Below are 19815 nucleotides of genomic sequence, written 5' to 3' on the forward strand. Positions count from 1 at the left end.
ACCTACCTCTGAGCAACAGACTAGCACCACAGCTATAAAATCCAGCATGTCACAAGGGGGGGACTGCATAATCTGCACTTTAGGCAACTAAACCCACATAATTTCAGGCCCATTGAGCAACTCCCAGAGGTTTATAGAGGAAAATGTAAGGCTCGCAACCTTTGTTCTGGGGGCCAGAAATCTAACCTGCCTTAGATGTTATTTTATAAGTGTTCCTTCCCCTGAAAAGCTGGCAGTCTAACAAAATTAAAAAACTCTCCCCAGTTTTCCCAGATGGAGGCAAGTGGCAGATCAATGTACGGCTCGAGAAGAGGAATTTAAATACAGTAAGTGCTGCTCCTTTCAAAAAAGGAGAGAAGCCACTTCACATTTTGCCAGACAAAACCCTGTCCCCGGGAGGCCAGTTACCACAATGAGGTTGCAAAGGTGTTAGAAAGAGGCCAGTTGGAAGGAGATAAAGGGCCATTTGGGCACAAACCCCCCACTGCTCAGCGCTTTTTTTCTAAAGTGTCTCCTTTTCAACAGGGAAGCCTTTTAAAACTACATTTGCTTTGGATCCCTACCTGAATGACAATGTGTTGGGATCCGATTTCACCTTTTGTCAAGGATCGGGTGAGAAACAGTAAAACTACTGTCGGCATCTTAGAAAAAGCTGGTCCTAAGCTTATAGGAAGATGGGGTGGGGGGGCACCCTCAAGTCTCTTGTCCAGACTGATAATGGGATGAAGGTAATATCTACTAATCTTACAAGCACAGTCCAAAACTGCAAATGTATTAAATTCCCTTTATTAAAAGACGGTCTCTATGCAAATACACAATTGTTTGTGCCCTTAACTAAACAGTCATCAGTGGGGGGGGGGGGAAAGAATCCTAGTTTTTTCTTAACATTTTAGTGCCATTTCCTCTAAAAGTCACTTCACTCCCAAGAACTCTGTCAGCAATCACCAGAAATCAGAAACGGCATATGGAAAAAATTATAACTTAATCTGGATCTAAAAGATCTGCAAAGAAAAGTTAAATGACCTATCTGAAAAGCTTGTCCACTGTTATGCAAATGAAGAAGAATCAGACTCTATGGCACTTCAGGGCCGGTGTCTACAAATAAACACAGAATTCTCTTTCAGGCTAACCATCCACTCTTGAACCTCGCTTCGCTCAACAAAAACAGAAAACCAATCATCTTTTACTACAGTGGTAAAAGTCCTTGGAACGGCGCTATCATGCTGGGAAGGGACTCGGGTGGTGGGTGGGGGATGAGGGAGGGAGGTTTAAAAAAAAAAAATCAGAAACCTGAATCCCAAGTGACTTAAAACACCTCTCGCGGTGGGAGGTAGAAGGATGGTCAGCATAGACTCGAAATCAGAAACCTATTCCAAGAACACATTCCTGGAAACGTCGCTCTTTCGAAGACCACATTTATCACCATTATTGCGGTTAGAATAGGCAAAAGGATGAGACAGAGCAAAGGTTTCGGACTCGGGATGTCTTCGCAGCCTCTCCTCCTAATGGAGCAGGCCTTTCCGGCCAAGGAGGTTAAAAAAAGGGCGCGATGGAATCTCCAGGTGGTTGCTATTTAGCCTTTTTTTTTTTTTTTTTTTTTTTTACTACTGTTCCTTAAGAGTAACATCTTCAGGATGCCTTACTAGCCTCGGGCACTCTTTCCTTAGCCCCCCCCCCCTTCCTCTCCTGGGGAGGACGGACCTGGTAAACAATTTAGAGAAAGGCGACTCTTAGCCACGATGCTCCCTTCTTCCTCCCCGCCAAAAGGCATACACACAACAAAAAAAGAGAGCGGACAGCCCGCAACCGACAGCAGCAACAGCGGAAAGCACCAAAGAAGTCCCCCACGCGGGACGAGTCTGCAAATCTACCCGGAGTCTGCCAAGCCAGCCCCTCCCCCAGGGCACCCGGGCCGGGAAAGGGAGCCCAGAGTCCACGCCCCCGGCCGCTCCGCCGGGACCCAGGTGGCCCTGGAGCAGCTGCGCACGCGGCGGTGCCTTCCCTCTCGGAGCCCATCGGTGGGCCTCGGTCGGGGGACCCGAGGAGGTAGTCAAGGGGAAAGAAGGTCGTCTGAGCCAGGCGGGGCCGTCTGCCCAGGGATGGGAACACAAAGAGGGAAGGGGAGTTTGCAGGGGTGGCGGGGTAACACAAGACGGCGGGGTAATTCGTGCAAATTAGCAAGGGAGGTGTGAGGGAACCCGAGAATCCTGTCGAGATCATGGAGCTGTGCCGGGGGGGGGGGAGTGGGTGCGGTGCAAAGGGCAGGGGCTTCTGGAGAGGAGAAAAAGAAGGGGGCCCAAGTGCCTGTAAGAGAAGTTGATGTGTAGTCAGGGGTCCGTGGAGAGGGCAGAGGTGTACGGGAAAAGGGGGCTCTGGGCATGCCAGCGACGTTGGTGAGCACACAAGGGGACCAGGACTGGGGGTGGGACCGGGTTCTGCGCGGGGACAGACAGGATACCTGGCAAGTTCGTGGGCGCGAAGGGGGGCCCTTACCTGCATGGTGACAACCCCCAGCTCCTCCGCCGCCAGCCTCCGCATCTGGCTCGCCAGCACTTGCGCCTCGTCCAGGATGGAGAAGTCGGCGTCGGCCCCGGCGCCCAGCAGCCAGCCTGCCGCCAAGCAGAGCAGCCAGAGGGGCGGCCGCCGCGCCCCAATCCGGCGGAGCGAGCCCCGACCCCCGCGGGCCAGGGCAGCGGCCCCCGCCGCCTCCTCTTCCTCCGGCTCACGGGCCATGCCGCCTCCCCCCACTCCCCGCCGACGGGCTCCAGGCACCGGGAAGCGGGGAGGGAGCCCCGGGAGGTGCGCCCAGGGCCCGCTCGGCGCACCCCGTAAAACTTTCTCGCCCTTCTGCAGTCGCCTCCCCGCGCCGCGGCGGCTCCCAAACTTAGGGGGCGCCCGGCTACGGCGCGGGAGCGCGGGCGGCCACCATCGCCGGGCTCCCGCGGCCGCGGCCGGAGAGGAAGCGGCCGCCCCAGTCGTCCCCGGGACCCCGGCGCCGGCGCGGCCCCCGCGGGGTGGCGGGAGACGGGCAGAGCCGCGGCGTCTGCACCCGGTGCGCGGCCGCGGGGCTGACAAGGCGAAGCCGCCGAGCTTTCGCTTCCCGCGGGTTCCGGCCGAGCGAGGCGGCGGCGAGGGCGGGCGGCTGCACCCGCGGAGGAGGAGCGGCGATCGCGCTGCGAGGCAGGGGCAGCCACCCGAGCGAGGAGGGAGAGGGGGAGGTTTAAAAAAAAAAAAAGAAAGAAAGAAAAAAAAAAAAAAAAAAAAAACACTGAAGAAAGCCAGCGGCTGGGGAAAGGGAGGTGTCTGGTGCCACCACGCTGCGCTCCGGCTCCGTGCACTTCCCGGCGCGGCCGCCGCCGCGGCTGCGGTGATTTATGGAAGCAGGGAGAGAGGCGGGGACATTCCCCGGTCGCCCCTCCTCTCTCTCCCCCGCTCCCGCCTTAGAACCGGCCCCTCGAGACACCGCGGGCCCTAGGGCAGGCTCTCGGCTTGGGTACCAGCCCAGCCCGGGTCGGGGGTCACTGGGGCCTTCTGGTCGCCCGGGACTGCCACCCACCCCGGCTCTCACCGCCTCCCTCCGCCTCCGCCCTCACGCGAGGGACTCTGGGGTCCCACCCGCTCAAGATCCCACCCATCGAAAGTCCCTTTAAGTTCTAGGACGCTGGCTTTCTGCCTGGCAGAGATTGGGAAAGGAGGAGACTGGCGTTTTTGTGCGTTCCCTGCTTTTCTTCGATGTTATTAATAACAATAGCTAGCAATCGTTGGATCAGCAGATTTTTTTTTTCTTTTTTTCTTTTTTTTAACCAACTACTGTGTGCCCCGCTCAGTGCTCTGGGGTTTGTATACATTATCCCTTAATCCCCACCACATCCCTGTGAGGTACGTATCTTTATCCCAAAATTTTAGGTAACAAAGACCGAGGCTTAGAGAGGTGGAATAAATTGCCGAAGGTCACCCAGGGGATAAGAAGCAAATCCAGAATTTAAGCAGATCCGAGGCTCTTGCTCTTAAATAGGACAGAGTTCTTTCAGGTTCTCTTTGGAAATGAACCACTGGATCCCATCAACAGCAAAAAACAAACAAACAAACCCCCACAAAACTATTGAGGTGGAATTTGCCCCACAATCTCTCCTCTGAAACACGGGAAGGCAGAATACTTGGCACCTTCTCACTCCTGGCCCAGGCTCTCAGAGAAATCACCTGTTGGAAGCACCTAGAACAAGGGGATGGGGTGGGAGATGGGGGTGGTAAAACCGATATCCTTCCAAGCTTCATTAGGTTCCTGCTGGTGGGTTCCTAGAGGACACAGCCACCTCCAGGAAGATGAAGGCTACCTCCAGAGCCATAGCAGGATTCAAACCTGGATTTGGTGTTCTCTTCACTTTACAGCAAAACCTTCTGCTGTACTGTTCTGACTACATTGTATTAAAAACTCACCTTCTGTAAGCTTTCCCTGGTCCCTTTTGTCTAGTGATTGTTTCTTAGTTCTGAATTCCCTAGTCTGTGTGGTCTCTGCTGTACGATGCGTTTTCATTTTGTTACACTCTCCATTCCAGGCCCCTTTGAGAGATGCACAGGGGACTCTTGGAACACCATCATTTATTATCTGCAGTGCTCATGTTACATAACACATCCTGGAACAAAGGCAAGCTTATTGAGGGCAAGGACCAGTCCACCTTTCCATCACCCACCCTTCACTCGGTACCAAGCACAAAGTAGATTCTGTAAAAAATGATTCTTGAATTCATGATGGGATCAAAAGAAATCTATCTGTTGTCTTCTATCCCAGAGTTGAACCGACATTTGGTAGCAAGATGATCCTATAACTTCTATTTTTTATTGTTAGACCGTTGCCCATGATAATTAATTAGTGATAGGAAACATGCTAGTCTATGTGGTAAGCGGAAGAGAAAAACAAAAAACAAAAGTGATAAATGGCAGCTAACATTATTGATCTTTGGCTCTTCAAGTTTACTATAACGAAAATTGTCACACATCTCAAATCCATCCTTCTGAAATGATTTCAAAATGGTTTCTCCATCTTCACCCATACGCTTTGTACAGTTACTTCCTGGAGTCCTACTTCTTGGGATTCTAATTCTATGTCTTCTTTTTTTACTTTTTTTTTTTTTTTTTTTTTGAGAATGCTCATGCCTTCAATTATCACCACAACATCAGAATGTTGCAAACTTCTAAACAAAATTTTATCTACCGTTTCAGAGGGATTTCCCAAATTCCAGCTGCTTGCTGACTTCTCTACTAGATACACTTGAATTCAAACTCATTTTAGATTTCTCCTGCTTTCCACCTAAATCGATACCCCACCGCAAATCCGGGTGGATGTCACCCCCTCTCCAAGCTAGATACCTCCCTTCCTACATCCACTCCCTGTATATCTCACTTATCCATCCCCTGCTCTCCATCTGTATCCCATTGGCTGACTGCAGCTCCTTATCACGGCCAACCTGTGTTATGGCTACAGGCTCTGGTCTCCACGCAGTCCACCACACCCCCATCCTTCTGTGCTCCATGCTGAAACCAAAATCACCTTTCTAGGTGTTCCCTGGTGGCTCAGTAGGTTACAGATCAGACGTCACTGCAGTAACTTGGGTCACTGCTATGGCAGGGGTCAATCCCTGGGCCAGGAACTTCTGCATACCATGGACACAGCCAAAGTAATAACAAACAAAAACAAAGTCACATTTCTTTCTTTTTTTTTTTTTCTTCTTCTAATTTTTATTTTATTTTTTTAACTGTGCCTGTGGCATGTGGAAGTTCCTGGGCCAGGAATGGAACCTGAGCCAGAGCAGTGACATTGCCAAATCCTTAATTACTAGGCCCCTGAAGAACTCCATAATCACATTTCTAAAAGTTAAATCTGAATGGGTCTCTCACTAACCTAAACATTTCCAATGTTTCTTCTCCACCAGAGAGAAACACAGTGAACAAGTCTCTGTGCTCTGGCTTATCTGCCTTTCTGGCCTTATTGAAGCCACTATGCCCCCAAATCCTCAACACCCTCAGAAAACACCTTTGCTGGTGGTGCTGAAAGCCCTTCCCTTCTCCCCACCTGACAAGCCCCTACTGGGCTGAACCTCACCTCTGTGAAGCGGTCTCTGACACCAGACTCCACAGAATTGATTGCTCTTTTGGTTCTCCCAGCTCTGCAGTCTTCTCTTAGCGCTCACTGATTATCCATTGAAAAGTCCTGTTTTCTCCACCCTATTGCTTCTCATTAGGTCACCATTACCTGGAGCCTTAGGATGCTCTTTTTTTTTTTTTTTTTTTTTCTTTTATGGCTGCAGGTGCAGTATATGGAAGTTCCCAGGCTAGGGGTTGAATCTGGCAACAGCCACAGCAGTGCCACATCTGAGCCACCTCTGTGACATATACCACAGCTCACTGCAATGCCAGATCCTTAACCCACTGAGCGGGGCCAGGGATAGAACCCGAGTCCTCATGGATACTAGTTGGATTCGTTTCCACTGCGCCACAGTGGGAACTCCCAGGATGCTCTCAATACAGTGCAAATCCTGTGCTCTACCTCAAGTCCACTGAAAGAGAATCTCAGGAGGTGGCTGGGTCTTGAAGTATGCATTTTACAGACCCTCCCCACCATAAGTTTTGTGAACTGCAAATAAGCTCCCCAAGGTGGTAACTCACTCATCTGGGTTCTCTAGTGTTTAGCCCCCTTCCTACACTCAATAGAGTCTCACTAATCAGGAAGGACCCTGTGCTTTTCCTCGGTCACCAACAGGAAAAGTCCTAGAAAAATAAAATCATTTGTCCAAGGTAATACAACTTTTGTTTTTATTATTATCATTATTATTATTATTGCTTTTTAGGGCTGCACTTGCAGCATATGGAGATTACCAGGCTAGGTGTCAGATCAAAGCTGCAGCTGCTGGCCTATACCACAGCCACAGCAATGCAGGGTCCAAGCCATACCGGTGACTTACACCACAGCTCACAGCAACACCAGATCCGTAACCCACTGAGCAAGGCCAGGGATTGAACCCACAACCTCATGGTTCCTAGTCAGATTTGTTTCTGATGCATCACAGTGGGAACTCTTGGTAATACAACTTTTAAATGGCAGTGCCAGTGTGCAAACCTGGGTTTTCAAATGGCAAGCTCTGAGCTACTGTCTGGTGTTGGATACAAATGATTACACACATATATATTGGTAGATAAACCAATAAAAGTTTGTTGCCTGATAAACTACTCCTTAATGTCTCCAGTGCATGTAAGTTTAATTGCCCTACCATCAACTCCTCTCAGCATCAATTGATTGCTTTCAGGGGCAGCTGATTAGACCTAAGTGAGCTTATAAAATCAGATAGCCAATCTATAGCACTCAAGGCATAGCAAAAAGGTGAGCTGGGTCAAGCAATTTTCGTTCTTGAAAAGTTGTACATATAGCTCTGTGTGTATGTGTGCGCATGTGCACACGTGTGCGCACACGCATGCATGCAGGCACAAGCACCCATATAGCAAGGTAGCTAAGGACATGGATTTTAGAATCAGAAAACCTGGGTTTGGATCTCAAGGACAGTACTTATTAGCCGCATCATCTCTGTAAACCTTAACTTCTCTTAGCTTCAGTTTCTTCATCTGTACTATATATACAGTAATACCCAAAGTTTTTGAGAAAAGGCACATAAAGCTCTTAGCATAGTACCTGTACATAGAAGCACCCAATAAATCATGAATATGATTCTGCAAGCTGAAGCAAGGAGGGAGCTAAACATTAAAAGGAGCTAAGAAAGTCAAACGGAGAAGAGAGAGTGGAGTACAGAGAAATGTGGCTTGTGAGAGACCGTCCCCACACTGAGAATTGATTTTAGACCTTTCGCATTGCAGTTCAAGTCTACATGTTCTATTAATAACAGACTTTTTTCTCCCCTTTGTCTCGATGGAACTCTAAGGATCAAGTTCAATCATCCATTCTTACAGAGAGGACACTATTGACTCTGCAGCTATTTGAACTACAAAATGAGGAAAAGACTGGTAAGTAAGTCCACCACACCTGTCCCTAGAAGACCAGAGACCACCCTGAAAAATATGAGAGCTTAAGCTTCTCCCCTGGAGACCCCTGGATTCCTTGCTTGTGACCAGGTTAGGCACTTGTTCATTATCTGTTTCTGCTTCATAAGCTCCAGCACTTAACATGCAGCCTTGTTTTTTGTTTTTTTCCTGCCTCTTTGAGGGCTGCTCCCACGGCATATGGAGATTCCACCCCCATGGCATATGGAGATTCCCAGGCTAGGGGTCGAATCAGAGCTGTAGCCACCAGCGTACACCAGAGCCACAGAAACACAGGATCCGAGCCACATCTGCAATCTACACCACAGCTCACAGCAACGCCGGATCCTCAACCCACTGAGCAAGGCCAGGGATCGAACCTGCAACCTCGTGGTTCCTAGTCGGATTCATTAGCCATTGCGCCACGACGGGAGCTCCAACATGTAGCCTTGTAATCGTGCATTTATAGGTTTGTTTTCTCCAACTGAATGTTTCTCAAAGCGTGGCCCATAGCTTCCTACAGCAGAATCACCCATCGGGAACCACGATGGTCTTTTTCATTGCCACATTGTCAAGCACATCTCTAGGCCCAAAGTAGAAACCCAAGAAATGTTGCATGAAAGAACTGAAAAAATTAGGAAATATCCACGAATCACTCACTCCGTGCAAAGAGTAGCACTAACAATACTGTACCTTGACTGCTAAAGAAGAATGGACCGAGATTCCTCAGCTGGCTGCTCTTCCACATTTTGGAAGGTACAAAGCCCCTTCAATGAGAGACCGCCTCATGGTACTTGCAGGCCAAGATTCTCACCACAGAAAACCTCCATGTCAGACTGTTTTGAGGAATTCTTAGTCAGATTTCCAAAAATGTGCTATGGAGTTTCCAAGCCACCACGATTCCCCTTCGCATGCTCTGAGGTGGAAAGAGGGTCAAGGTCACAACAAATTCTCAGCCTAATGGTGTTGGCAGGCTTCCCATTCAAAACATTAACTGGCTGCAAAGTATATTGAATCTGCGAACTCAGAGAGCTCAGGAGAATAGACTCAGTAACTTCCAGGGCAGAAATGAGCGTTTGCTCATTACCTTCTACAAGAATTGAGATCTCTGCAAGTGTGCTTTCTTGTTAAATAAATGGAAAGAGCTGATGGTCTTGAGCATGGGTCCTAGCACACAGAGCCGCCCAGGTTTTTCTATATTCTTCCTGCCGATTTTAAAAATCCTCAGGTTTCCTTCCCTTTCCCCTTCAAATTGGAAGCTAGTCATGAGAGAATAAGAGCAACAGATGTAAGTAACCGAGACCCAGCCAAGAGTAGACCATACATGGCACCCAGTATATCTTTTCTTGAACTCTTAGTGTGTTTCCTATGTTCTATCATTTAAGCATCGGAATAGAAAAGACAAGATGACTATTATGATTTCACACACAGGGAACCTGAGGCTCAGAAAAGTTAAATAACTTGCCTGAGGTTATAGGCTAGTAAGCAGCAAAGCTGGGGTGCAATCCAGGTTTGTTTAACTCTAAACTCAGTTCTTTTGCTGCTCTATCCTGTGCCGCTCTGAATGAAAAAAAGAAAGGAAATAGAAAGAAGAAAGGAAGTAATAATAATTGGCACCCATAGAGCTCTGTCAAGAAATAGCCTTATTTCTAAGGCAACAATTTTTTTTCTCCTGTTAATTTCTTTTTTTTTTTTCTTTGTCTTTTGTCTTTTTTGTTGTTGTTGTTGTTATTGTTGCTATTTCTTGGGCCACTCCCGTGGCATATGGAGGTTCCCAGGCTAGGGGTCGAATCGGAGCTGTAGCCACCGGCCTATGCCAGAGCCACAGCAACTCGGGATCCGAGCCGCGTCTCCAACCTACACCACAGCTCACGGCAACGCCGGATCGTTAACCCACTGAGCAAGGGCAGGGACCGAACCCGCAACCTCATGGTTCCTAGTCGGATTCGTTAACCACTGCGCCACGACGGGAACTCCTCTCCTGTTAATTTCAACAAGCATCTATTGAGCATTTGCTCTGTCCCAATTTATTGGTGCTAGGGACCCATGGATGAAGAAGACTGGTTGCCCGTATGAACTTTACTGCTAGTAAAGTGAGTCTAGTCTGGACTCACTTATGAGGGAGGCCTTCCCTTGAGTTCCATATAAGACGGTAACTCGGAGTTCCCGTCGTGGCGCAGTGGTTAACGAATCCGACTAGGAACCATGAGGTTTCGGGTTCAATCCCTGGCCTTGCTCAATGGGTTAAGGATCCGGCGTTGCCATGAGCTGTGGTGTAGGTTGCAGATGCGGCTCGGATCCCGCGTTGCTGTGGCTCTGGCATAGGCCACAGTTCCCATATGTGGGAACTTTCATATGCCGTGGGAAGCAGCCCTAGAAAAGGCAAAAAAAAGGCAAAAAAAGAAAAAAAAAAAAAGACTGTAACTCCTCCTTGGTGGCCCAGCAGGTGAAGAATCCAGCATTGTCACTGCTATGGCTCAGATCACTGCTCCAGTTTGATCCCTGGCCCAGGAACTTTTGGAGGCCATGAGCACAGCCAGGAAAAAAAAAGAAAGAAAGAAAAAAGAGAAAGAGATCGTAACTCCTGTAACACCCTCTCTGGAAACTCCCTATATCCTGTATCCTGTTATCTCTATTGTACCTATACTATCTAACATTGGGTATGTTTGCTTTTTTGTTTATTGTAAGCTCCACAGAAGCAAAGATTTTTGTGTTTTACCAACATAGCTTGGGTATCTGAAGTAGTACCTGGCACATAGTAAATAGTCAAGAAATAGTTGTTGAATGAATGAATATAATATGGAATGCTCTAGGGAAGGAGCTTAGGCATCAGGTACTATGGGGGGGGGCAGTTAATTTAACAAAGGAGGGAGGTCAGAGCAAGTTCCCTAGAGGAGATGTCACTTGAGGAGTGTCACCAAATACAGGCAGGGGTCACTCAGGCATTAAAAAAAAAAAGGGGAGTTCCCGTCATGGCGCATTGGTTAACGAATCCGACTAGGAACCATGAGGTTGCGGGTTCGATCCCTGCCCTTGCTCAGGGGGTTAACGATCCAGCGGCGTTGCTGTGAGCTGTGGTGTAGGTTGCAGACGCGGCTCGGATCCCTCGTTGCTGTGGCTCTGGCGTAGGCTGGTGGCTACAGCTCCAATTCAACCCCTAGCCTGGGAACCTCCATATGCCGCTGGAGCGGCCCAAGAAATAGCAACAATAACAACAACAACAACAACAAAAAAGACAAAAGACAAAAAAAAAAAAAAAAAAAAAAAAGGCATAAAAATGTACAAAGACTAAAATAAAACAATGTGAAGAAAGGAAGTTTGGGATTTCTACAGCAGTAAGTGGGAAGGGGCAGTGGATGAGGCTGCTGGCCCTTGGCCAGGGAACTTGTAGTTTCTCCCATTCAGGAAGGGGAGCCGCAAAGGGTTTTAAGCAGAGGAGTGACATTTTAGAAAGATCACACTATAATTGTATGGAAGATGGATTTAACTCAGGGATTCTTTACTCAGACTCATTGAGTGAACTAAACAGCAACTCAAAAGTATCTAAATATTTCTTTTTATTTCATTTTACTATTATTTTTAGTGTAGATGAATTATAATATTCTGTCAATTTCTGTTGTACAGCAAAGTGACCTAGTTATATACATATACATACATATATATTCTTTTTCTCATATATCTATCATGTGCTATCAGAAGTGATTGGATATAGTTCTCTGTGCTATATAGTAGGACCCCATTGTTTATGCATTCTAAACGTAATAGTTTGCATCTACTAACCCCAAACTCCCAGTCCACTCACTCCCTCCCGCACAACCTTTGGCAACCACAAGTTTGTTCTCTATGTCCACGAGTCTTTTGTTTTGTACATTGGTTCATTTGTGCCATATTTTAGATTCCACATGTAAGTGATATCATATGGTATCTGTCTTTCTCTTTCTGACTTACTTCACTTAGTATGAGACGCTCTAGTTCCATCCATGTTGCTGCAAATGGCATCACTTTGTTCTTTTTATGGCTGAGTAGTATTCCATTTTGTATATGTGCCACATCTTCTTAATCCGTTCATCCGTGGATGGACATTTAGGTTGTTTCCATGTCCTGGCTATTTTGAATAGTGCTGCAATGAACATAGGGGTGCATGTATCTTTTTGAATGAAAGTTTTGTGCAGATGCATGCCCAGGAGTAGGATTACTGGATCATGTGATAGTTCTATATTCAGTTTTTGGAAGAACCTCCATACCGTTTTCCATAGTGGTTGTACCAATTTACATTCCCATAACTGTGTAGTAGGGTTCACTTTTCTCCACACCCTCTCTAGCGTTTTTATTTGTAGACTTATTAATGATGGTCATTCTGACCAGTGTGAGGTGATACCTCATTGTAGCTTTGATTTGCATTTTCTCTAATAATTAGCAATGTTGAGTATTTTTTCACGAGGCTGTTGGCCGTCCATATTTCTTTGGGGAAGTATCTAGTATCTAAGTATTTCCAAATCAGATGTTGAAATTTCTAAGGGAAAAGCATGACATAGGATTTTTTTTTTTTTTCCTTTTTAGAGCCACACCAATGGCATATGAAAGTTCCCAGGCTAGGGGTCAAGTCAGAGCTACAGCTGCTGGCCTATATCACAGCCACAGCTATGTGGGATCCCAGCTGTGTCTGCAACTACACCACAGCTCACACAATGCCAGATCCTTAACCCACTGAGTGAGGCCAGGGATCAAACCTGCATCCTCATGGATACTAGTCAGGTTCATTTCCATTGTGCCAAAATGGGAACTCCAAGATTCCAGTTTAAAAAACCAAAATAAGACAAAAATTAAAAATACTCAGGAGTTCCCATCGTGGCTCAGTAGAAATGAATCTGACTAGCATCCATGAGGACACAGGTTCAATCCCTGGCCTCGCTCAGTGGGTTAAGGATCCGGTGTTGCCGTGAGCTGTGGTGTAGGTCACAGATGTGGCTCAGATCTCATGTTGCTGTGGCTGTGGCATAGACCAGTGGCTACAGCTCTGATTCAGCCCCTATCCTGGGAACCTCCATATGCCATGGGTGCGGCCCTAAAAAGACGAAACAAAGCAAAACAAAACAAAACCCTCAGAGCTTTAGCAAGACCTCCCATGATTTTTCACAAACATAATGGTAATAACTTAAACATAGCTCAGTCCAAGAAAGCAAAGAGCCAGAATTGACTCTCAGCTAGTTACACTGAAATCAGATGACACTTTCTTTCCATGGACTTAGCAATCCCTTGATTGGACATGGTAAGCAGTATAGTTCTTTCCATCTTACCAAAAGTTTAAACATTTTCTAAAAACTAAGAGTAATAGAATAATCGATAAACCAAATCAAAATAACTCTAGGGTAAGCATCTACCATATGCAAGAAACTGTGCTGCTAGCTCTGAGTTTACACTCTGGCTAGGGAGGCAAGATGAGAAATATACAAAGTGAAACAGCAATGAGAGATTTAAACCACAGATCAAGGCTGCCATAGAAGAGATGGAACAAAACAAATGAATTACTCTAACATTGGTTTGCACAGTGAAATCATGACTGTATTTGGAAATAATATCAATAGCCAACACTTTCTGAGTGCTTACTAGGTCCCAGGCAGGATGCTATGTGTTTTCAATAGAATTATCTCTTTAATCCCTAAAACTCTATGCGTCACAATATCAATAGCTAACATTTATTGAGCTCTCACTAGGTTCCCGGCATTACGGTAAGGGTTTTTAATGGATTATTTTATTTTATCCTTGCAAAGACCCTACTTAGTAGGTATGATCATCCCCATTTATGGATTAGGAAACTGAGGCTTAGTAAGATTGAGTTCTTTGCCCAAAGATTTCACAAGTAACATGTGATGGTGTCATTATTTAAATCCAGGCTATCTCTCTTAATTACAGGGCTTTCCTGCTCCGTAACAGTCTGGTATTATCAAATCTATTCTGAGATGGAGAAAACTAATGCTCGGAAAAGTGGAATCATAAACACGTGTCTATATGAAAGCCAAAACATAAGAACCTGACCACAAAACATCTTGAAATATCAAAAACATGAACGACATGGCTTTCCATTTTATCGGTGTCATCTAGCTGACTTGAACTTGAGAGTTAAAGTTGCATATGAATGACTTAGTGACAAATGGGGCAAACAGGATTCTGATTTTAAAATCTTTATCACTTACTTCCATCAGGGACTTTGCCATACGCTAGGGAGCAGGGATGTGGCAAGTGTATTGCACACACTTAGGAGCAAGGGCAGATACTGATTTAATAACTTCAAAAACAAGTAATTCTAAGTGAGGAATTTTACAAAAGGCAGATAGTTGGCCTATCAGTGCTTTTCGTACGGATGTCTCCATGGTGCTGGAAAATTCTAGAATTCCAACTGTAGCAGAGGTGTAGGTTGAACATTGTAACCTCACCCTATAGCCCCAGGGGTCAAGAATAGGAAAAAAAAAAAAAAAGTAACATGCTTATTTGTATATCGTATGTGCATTCCACCCCACCCCACCCCACCCCAACTCTTAAATGCCCAAGCAAACCTTACTAGCGTGGTACTAAAAATCTGCAATTAAGCCTGTAAAACAAGTTAGAAGACCTCTGATTTCACCTGCTATTCATCACTCTAGATTTCCCTGGTCAATTAAGTTCACTCTGGATCCCAGATTTTCACCTTCAGTGTCCCTGCATTTGATGAGCCACCCCGGACCCACTACTTCAGCATGTCACCTTGGACATGTTTGGTTTATTCACTTGGAGGCACCAGGCATCTTAATATTGGGTGTCCTTACCTTTAACTCACAGCAGTGACCAGGCAGACTTGCTTCCTGCCTGACTTCAGGGGAGGGCATCAGGGTTGAAATTTAAAAGCTGTCCTTGGAGTATCCATTGTGGCGCAGCTGAAACGAATCCAGACTAGGAACCATGAGGTTGCGGGTTTGATCCCTGGCCTCGCTCAGTGGGTTAAGGATCTGGCGTTGCGGTGAGCTGCGGTGTAGTTCACAGACATGGCTTGGATCCAGCGTTGCTGTGGCTGTGGCAGAGGCCAGCAGCTGTAGCTCCAATTGGACCCCTAGCCTGGGAACCTCCATATGCTGTGGGTGTGGCCCTAAAAAGACAGAAGACGAAAAAAAAAAAATTCGTCCTTGAAGTCCCTTTTTTTTAAAAACCTGGTTAAATCATGTCATTTCAGTTATTTATCAGGGATCCCACATAAGCTTCAGGATGAAATAGAAATCTTAGCACACAAGGACTTGACTGATCGGAACCTAAACATGTCTCTCCGCTCCCCCAACTCCCCTCTTCCCAGCACACACCTACACCACCAGCCCAAACCAGCTGCTAGAATCTCAGACTACAACCCCTCGTTGCTCTACCTCTTTCTCTTCCTGTCTTTGCTCTTGTGATTTCATCTGCTTGCAATCCCAGGCTAGGGGTCGAATCGGAGCCGTAGCCACCGGCCTATGCCAGAGCCACAGCAACGTGGGATCCGAGCCACGTCTGCAACCTACACCACAGCTCACGGCAACGCCAGATCGTTAACCCACTGAGCAAGGGCAGGGACCGAACCCGCAACCTCATGGTTCCCAGTCGGATTCGTTAACCACTGTGCCACGACGGGAACTCCGCAAAGGCATTCTTATTTTCGGAGCTTGAGGTCGAATCACCTCCCCCTAGAAAATCTTTCCTGACCGCTCTGGCCTCTACCTCATGTAGACATACCTAAATGCCTCTTCTCCAGGCTCCCTTAGCCCGTCCCAGACAAAACCTTTATCACTCTGCATTGCAATGGTTACGTTTTGACTGTCTTTCTCAGACGGCAGTCAGTTCCTCACTTTCTTTAGGAGAAAAGCAACTTGTTTTTTGTTTTTTTTGGGGGGCTGCACCTGCAGCATATGGAAGTTTCCAGGCTAGCAGTTGAATCAAGCTACAGCTGCTGACCTACACCACAGCCACAGCTATGCGAGATTCGAGCTGCGTCTGCGACCTACACCACAGCTCACGGCAATGACAGATACCTAACCCACTGTGGGAGGCCAGGCATCGAAACTGCATCCTCATGGATACTAGTTGGGTACTTAACCCGCTGAGCCACCATGGGAGCTTGTTCTCAGCCTTTTAATATCTTCCTTCTCAGCAGTAAATGACACATGGTGGAGACTTAATAATGAACATTTATTCAATTAATGAACATTTGAATTGGCCACTTCCTATTTAGCCTTCTTACTGATCTGGAAACTATTTGGTGTTTGTAGAACACCATTCAAACACTTATGGGGACCAGGCAGTGATGTAAAGGCATTAGCTGCCCATGTGGGACATCTGTTCTGCCTAGAGTGGCCTCTGGTTTAGGCACATGATATTCCTTAGAGATGAAGAAGGAACCTGGGAAAGTCACTTACTTTTTCCTTCTGCCAGTAGGTGAAGGCTCCCCCCCCCCTATATTTCCAAGTTAAGAATTTGTACAACATTCCCTAAAAGTACTACCCCAATAAGATTAATATCGAAACATCAAATTCACCTTCATCCTTCCCACTGAGTTTTCTGCCAAGTTTCTCTGCTCATCACCTTGAGAGCAGAAACACTATTGCTCACATGTTCTGTTTCCCACTTAGCACAATAGAGGGTGTTTAATTGGTGTTAAAAGAGTAACCATAATATGCAGAAGGTGAAAGCAAAAGTTAGATATTTTAAATGAAAGAGTGAGACAATTATTTTCCGTTTGAAAAGACATTCAACCTAAATGTGATTTTATATGTACATGACCTGTCTTTTCCGGGCTACATCAGCAATAGGAAAAAAGTCAGGTTTATGTCATAGTCCAAAAGCTAGTTAGCTCACATATCTTCTCTCTTGGTTACTCACTCATTCATTCCTCCAACAAAGAATCTAGACCAGGTACTGTGGTTATTACTCCCATTCTGCTTGAACCCTGGGAGTTGCTTTTAGTTCACCCCTTAATTTCCTTCTGAGATAATGGAATGCCAACTGTCTGCCAGAACATGACTCTGAATGTGGAGGATAAGCCTGGACAGCTGAGAAACACAAGGTTTGATGAAGGCCTTCCCTAATCAGGTCTTGAAGCCTTTCCTAGAGGAGCCCAAGGATCAAAAATGGAACCCCTTTTTGTGGGTAACAATCTGCTGCTGTCGGTGAAAAGCCCAAGGTCAAGTTCCAAGATAGTATCAGAGAGTTTGATGGCCTCCACGGTTCCTCATTGCTGACTGATAACCCATTCCTGGCCCTTGTCCAGTCTGCTGCTATGAATCAATCTTACCATGAATTTAATACCTGCTTCTACCTTGGAATGGACTGAGGGAGGCTGGAAAAACTGTACCACCAGACTGTGCCCTCCCATGTGCCAACCTCTGGGCTCCAGAGCTGACGTAAACACCCAAGATCTGAGCTCCCTGAGCTCTTGGGAGGCACATGTGCTCTGCTAAGCAGGGAACTTTCATCATCATTCAGGCTTCCAAAAACTTGATGAGAGAGACACTATTAATGTTTCTCATTTTGTAGATGAAAAAAATTAAATGACAAAGCAGGATCCACACCCAGACTGTGTGGGTTCTGGCACCAAATTTGTCGTCACTGTTAAACTACCAAGAATCACTCTCCGAGTGAAACGGTTCTTTTAGTTAATAACATTCAATGGTAAAAACACTAACAATGATTCTGAATGTGGTAGGGCCTCCTAGTTGCCCTTGACGCTCAAAGCTCCCTTTGTTTTATAATAATAAAATCCTCAGTGTAGCCAGGCAAAGGCTGCCTATAAAAAAAGAGTACCTTTGCCAGCTCTTATAATTCTCTACAGCCACATGACTAAGTCCTGGCCAATGGAATGAAACAGAAGTGGGACAGTCCCAGGAGTTTTCTTTATAATGATTGCTTTGAACTTTTTGGACAGCATCCTATATAAAAAATGCTTTTTTTTTTTTTTTTTTGTCTTTTTTGCTATTTCTTTGGGCCGCTCCCGCGGCATATGGAGATTCCCAGGTTAGGGGTCCAATCGGAGCTGTAGCCACTGGCCTAAGCCAGAGCCACAGCAACACGGGATCCAAGCCACGTCTGCAACCTACACCACAGCTCACGGCAATGCCAGATCGTTAACCCACTGAGCAAGGGCAGGGATCGAACCCGTGACCTCATGGTTCCTAGTCGGATTCGTTAACCACTGTGCCATGACGGGAACTCCAGAAATGCATTTTCCATCATGTCACATATATTGTAGTCACATACACATTTCTGAAGCAAAAGTTTTATGTAGAAATATCTACTATGTGGTAATCACCCTGATATCATCTCTTCTTCTATTTCACTTTTTAATCTGTATTTTTAAACTGTATTTGGCCATGCCCACGGCATGTGGACGTTCCCCAGCTAGGGATCAAACCCACGCCACAGCAGTGACCCTAACCGCCATTGTCACAATGCTAGATCTTTAACTGGCTATGCCACCAGGGAAGTCCTCTATTTCATTTTTAAAGTCATCCATTATATTGATTTTATGACCCACTAGTGAGTCATGACCCACAGTTCAAAAAAATATTGCTCTACCGGAAATACACACACACACACACACACACACACACACACACACACTCCTCTTTTTTTCTTTGTCCACGCTACAATCTTTTTCCCACTTTTTTTTAGGGCCACACCCATGGCATATGGAGGTTCCCAGACTAGGGGCTGAATCGGAGCTACAGCTGCCAGCCTACACCACAGCTCACAGCAATACCAGGTCCTTAACCCACTGAGTGAGGCCAGGGGTCGAATCCTCAACCTCATGGTTCCTAGTTGGACTCGTTTCTGCTGTGCCATGACGGGAACTCCATGTCCATGCTACCATCTTGATGCCTGAAACATGGACACGTCCCCTTTGGACCATGAAGTCATGGCCACACACAAGGGAGCATGGATACAGAAGCTACCTGGGTCTCTGATGCTATGAAATGTCATAATCACCCTGAAGTTCTCACCTGGGCTTTCATGTGAGAAAGACACAGGCTTCTACCTTATTTAAAACATTGTTAGTTTGAATTTTCTGCCCCTCACAGCCCAAACTAAGCCCAACTGATGGTGCAAATGAATGGTGTGTTTGCTTTCAGATCCGTTTCTCCCAATTTTCCTACTTGGCTTTTTATTTCAAAGGGGCTGAGCCCTGTGTTCAGACATGGGGGTGCTGGTGGAAGGCAGGGGGGCAGAGGAAAAGGAAGCCAAGATAATTGCGTTCATCTCTCTGATGTGCTTGGCGGTTTCACCAAGAGCAGCTGTGTCTCCCCCGTGGCTCCAGTTCCCGTTGGACGTGGTTTCATCTTCTGTTGCGTGACCTCAGCTCTGAGCCCCTTGTAACACCAGCCTCTCCCTTGATCTCCACAACGTAGGGACGGTCACAGCTTCCTGCTGTGGCTGATCCCTGGATCTCCTCACCTTCTCTCTGTGGCTTTCAGATCTTTGATTCCCCCATATAATGAAGTCCCTACATGACATATCCTCTGGTCTAAAGACTTAACATAGTTGCAGTTTTCCTGACCAGCCCCTGACTCACACTTAAAATATCATGGAAAGCGCTTGAAGGAAAATTTTGCCTTTCCTCCTCATCCTATAAGACAGGCACTATTCTTTGCGTGTCCTCTCCCCTTACAAATGATGAGGCCCTGGGAATGTTCTATGACCTGCAGTGGTCATGTTGTAGGTGGAGGGGTGTCCAAAGCCACGGCCAACACACCTGACTCAGAGAGGTTGACTTTCTTGCGGATGTTTCTGACTTTCCAA

At 46.5% G+C, this 19815-nt stretch overlaps 1 protein-coding gene across 6 annotated transcripts in view; it reads right to left on the bottom strand.

Moving 5' to 3' along the window:
• Nucleotides 1-19815, bottom strand: part of CACHD1 (cache domain containing 1) — a 404129-nt gene that overhangs the window by 232530 nt on the left and 151784 nt on the right. For 2 of the 6 annotated variants that reach the window (XR_014808082.1, XM_021096540.2), the window contains exon 1: nt 2494-3124. The exons of 3 other annotated variants lie outside the window; for them this stretch is intronic. Coding sequence is in view for 1 of the 3 variants with exons in the window: in XM_021096540.2 (XP_020952199.2) it covers nt 2494-2733 (240 nt within the window). In the remaining 2 variants the exon portion in view is untranslated. Of the gene's footprint in view, nt 1-2493; nt 3125-19815 lie in introns of those variants that run through there. One more of the 6 variants, XM_084964830.1, reaches the window with a different exon arrangement.

Source organism: Sus scrofa, chromosome 6 (assembly GCF_054392235.1).
Source record: "Sus scrofa isolate SSC_HxYL_T2T_F1_AM1 chromosome 6, Sscrofa_HxYL_maternal_Yorkshire_Landrace_v2.0, whole genome shotgun sequence".
Classification (NCBI taxonomy): domain Eukaryota; kingdom Metazoa; phylum Chordata; class Mammalia; order Artiodactyla; family Suidae; genus Sus; species Sus scrofa.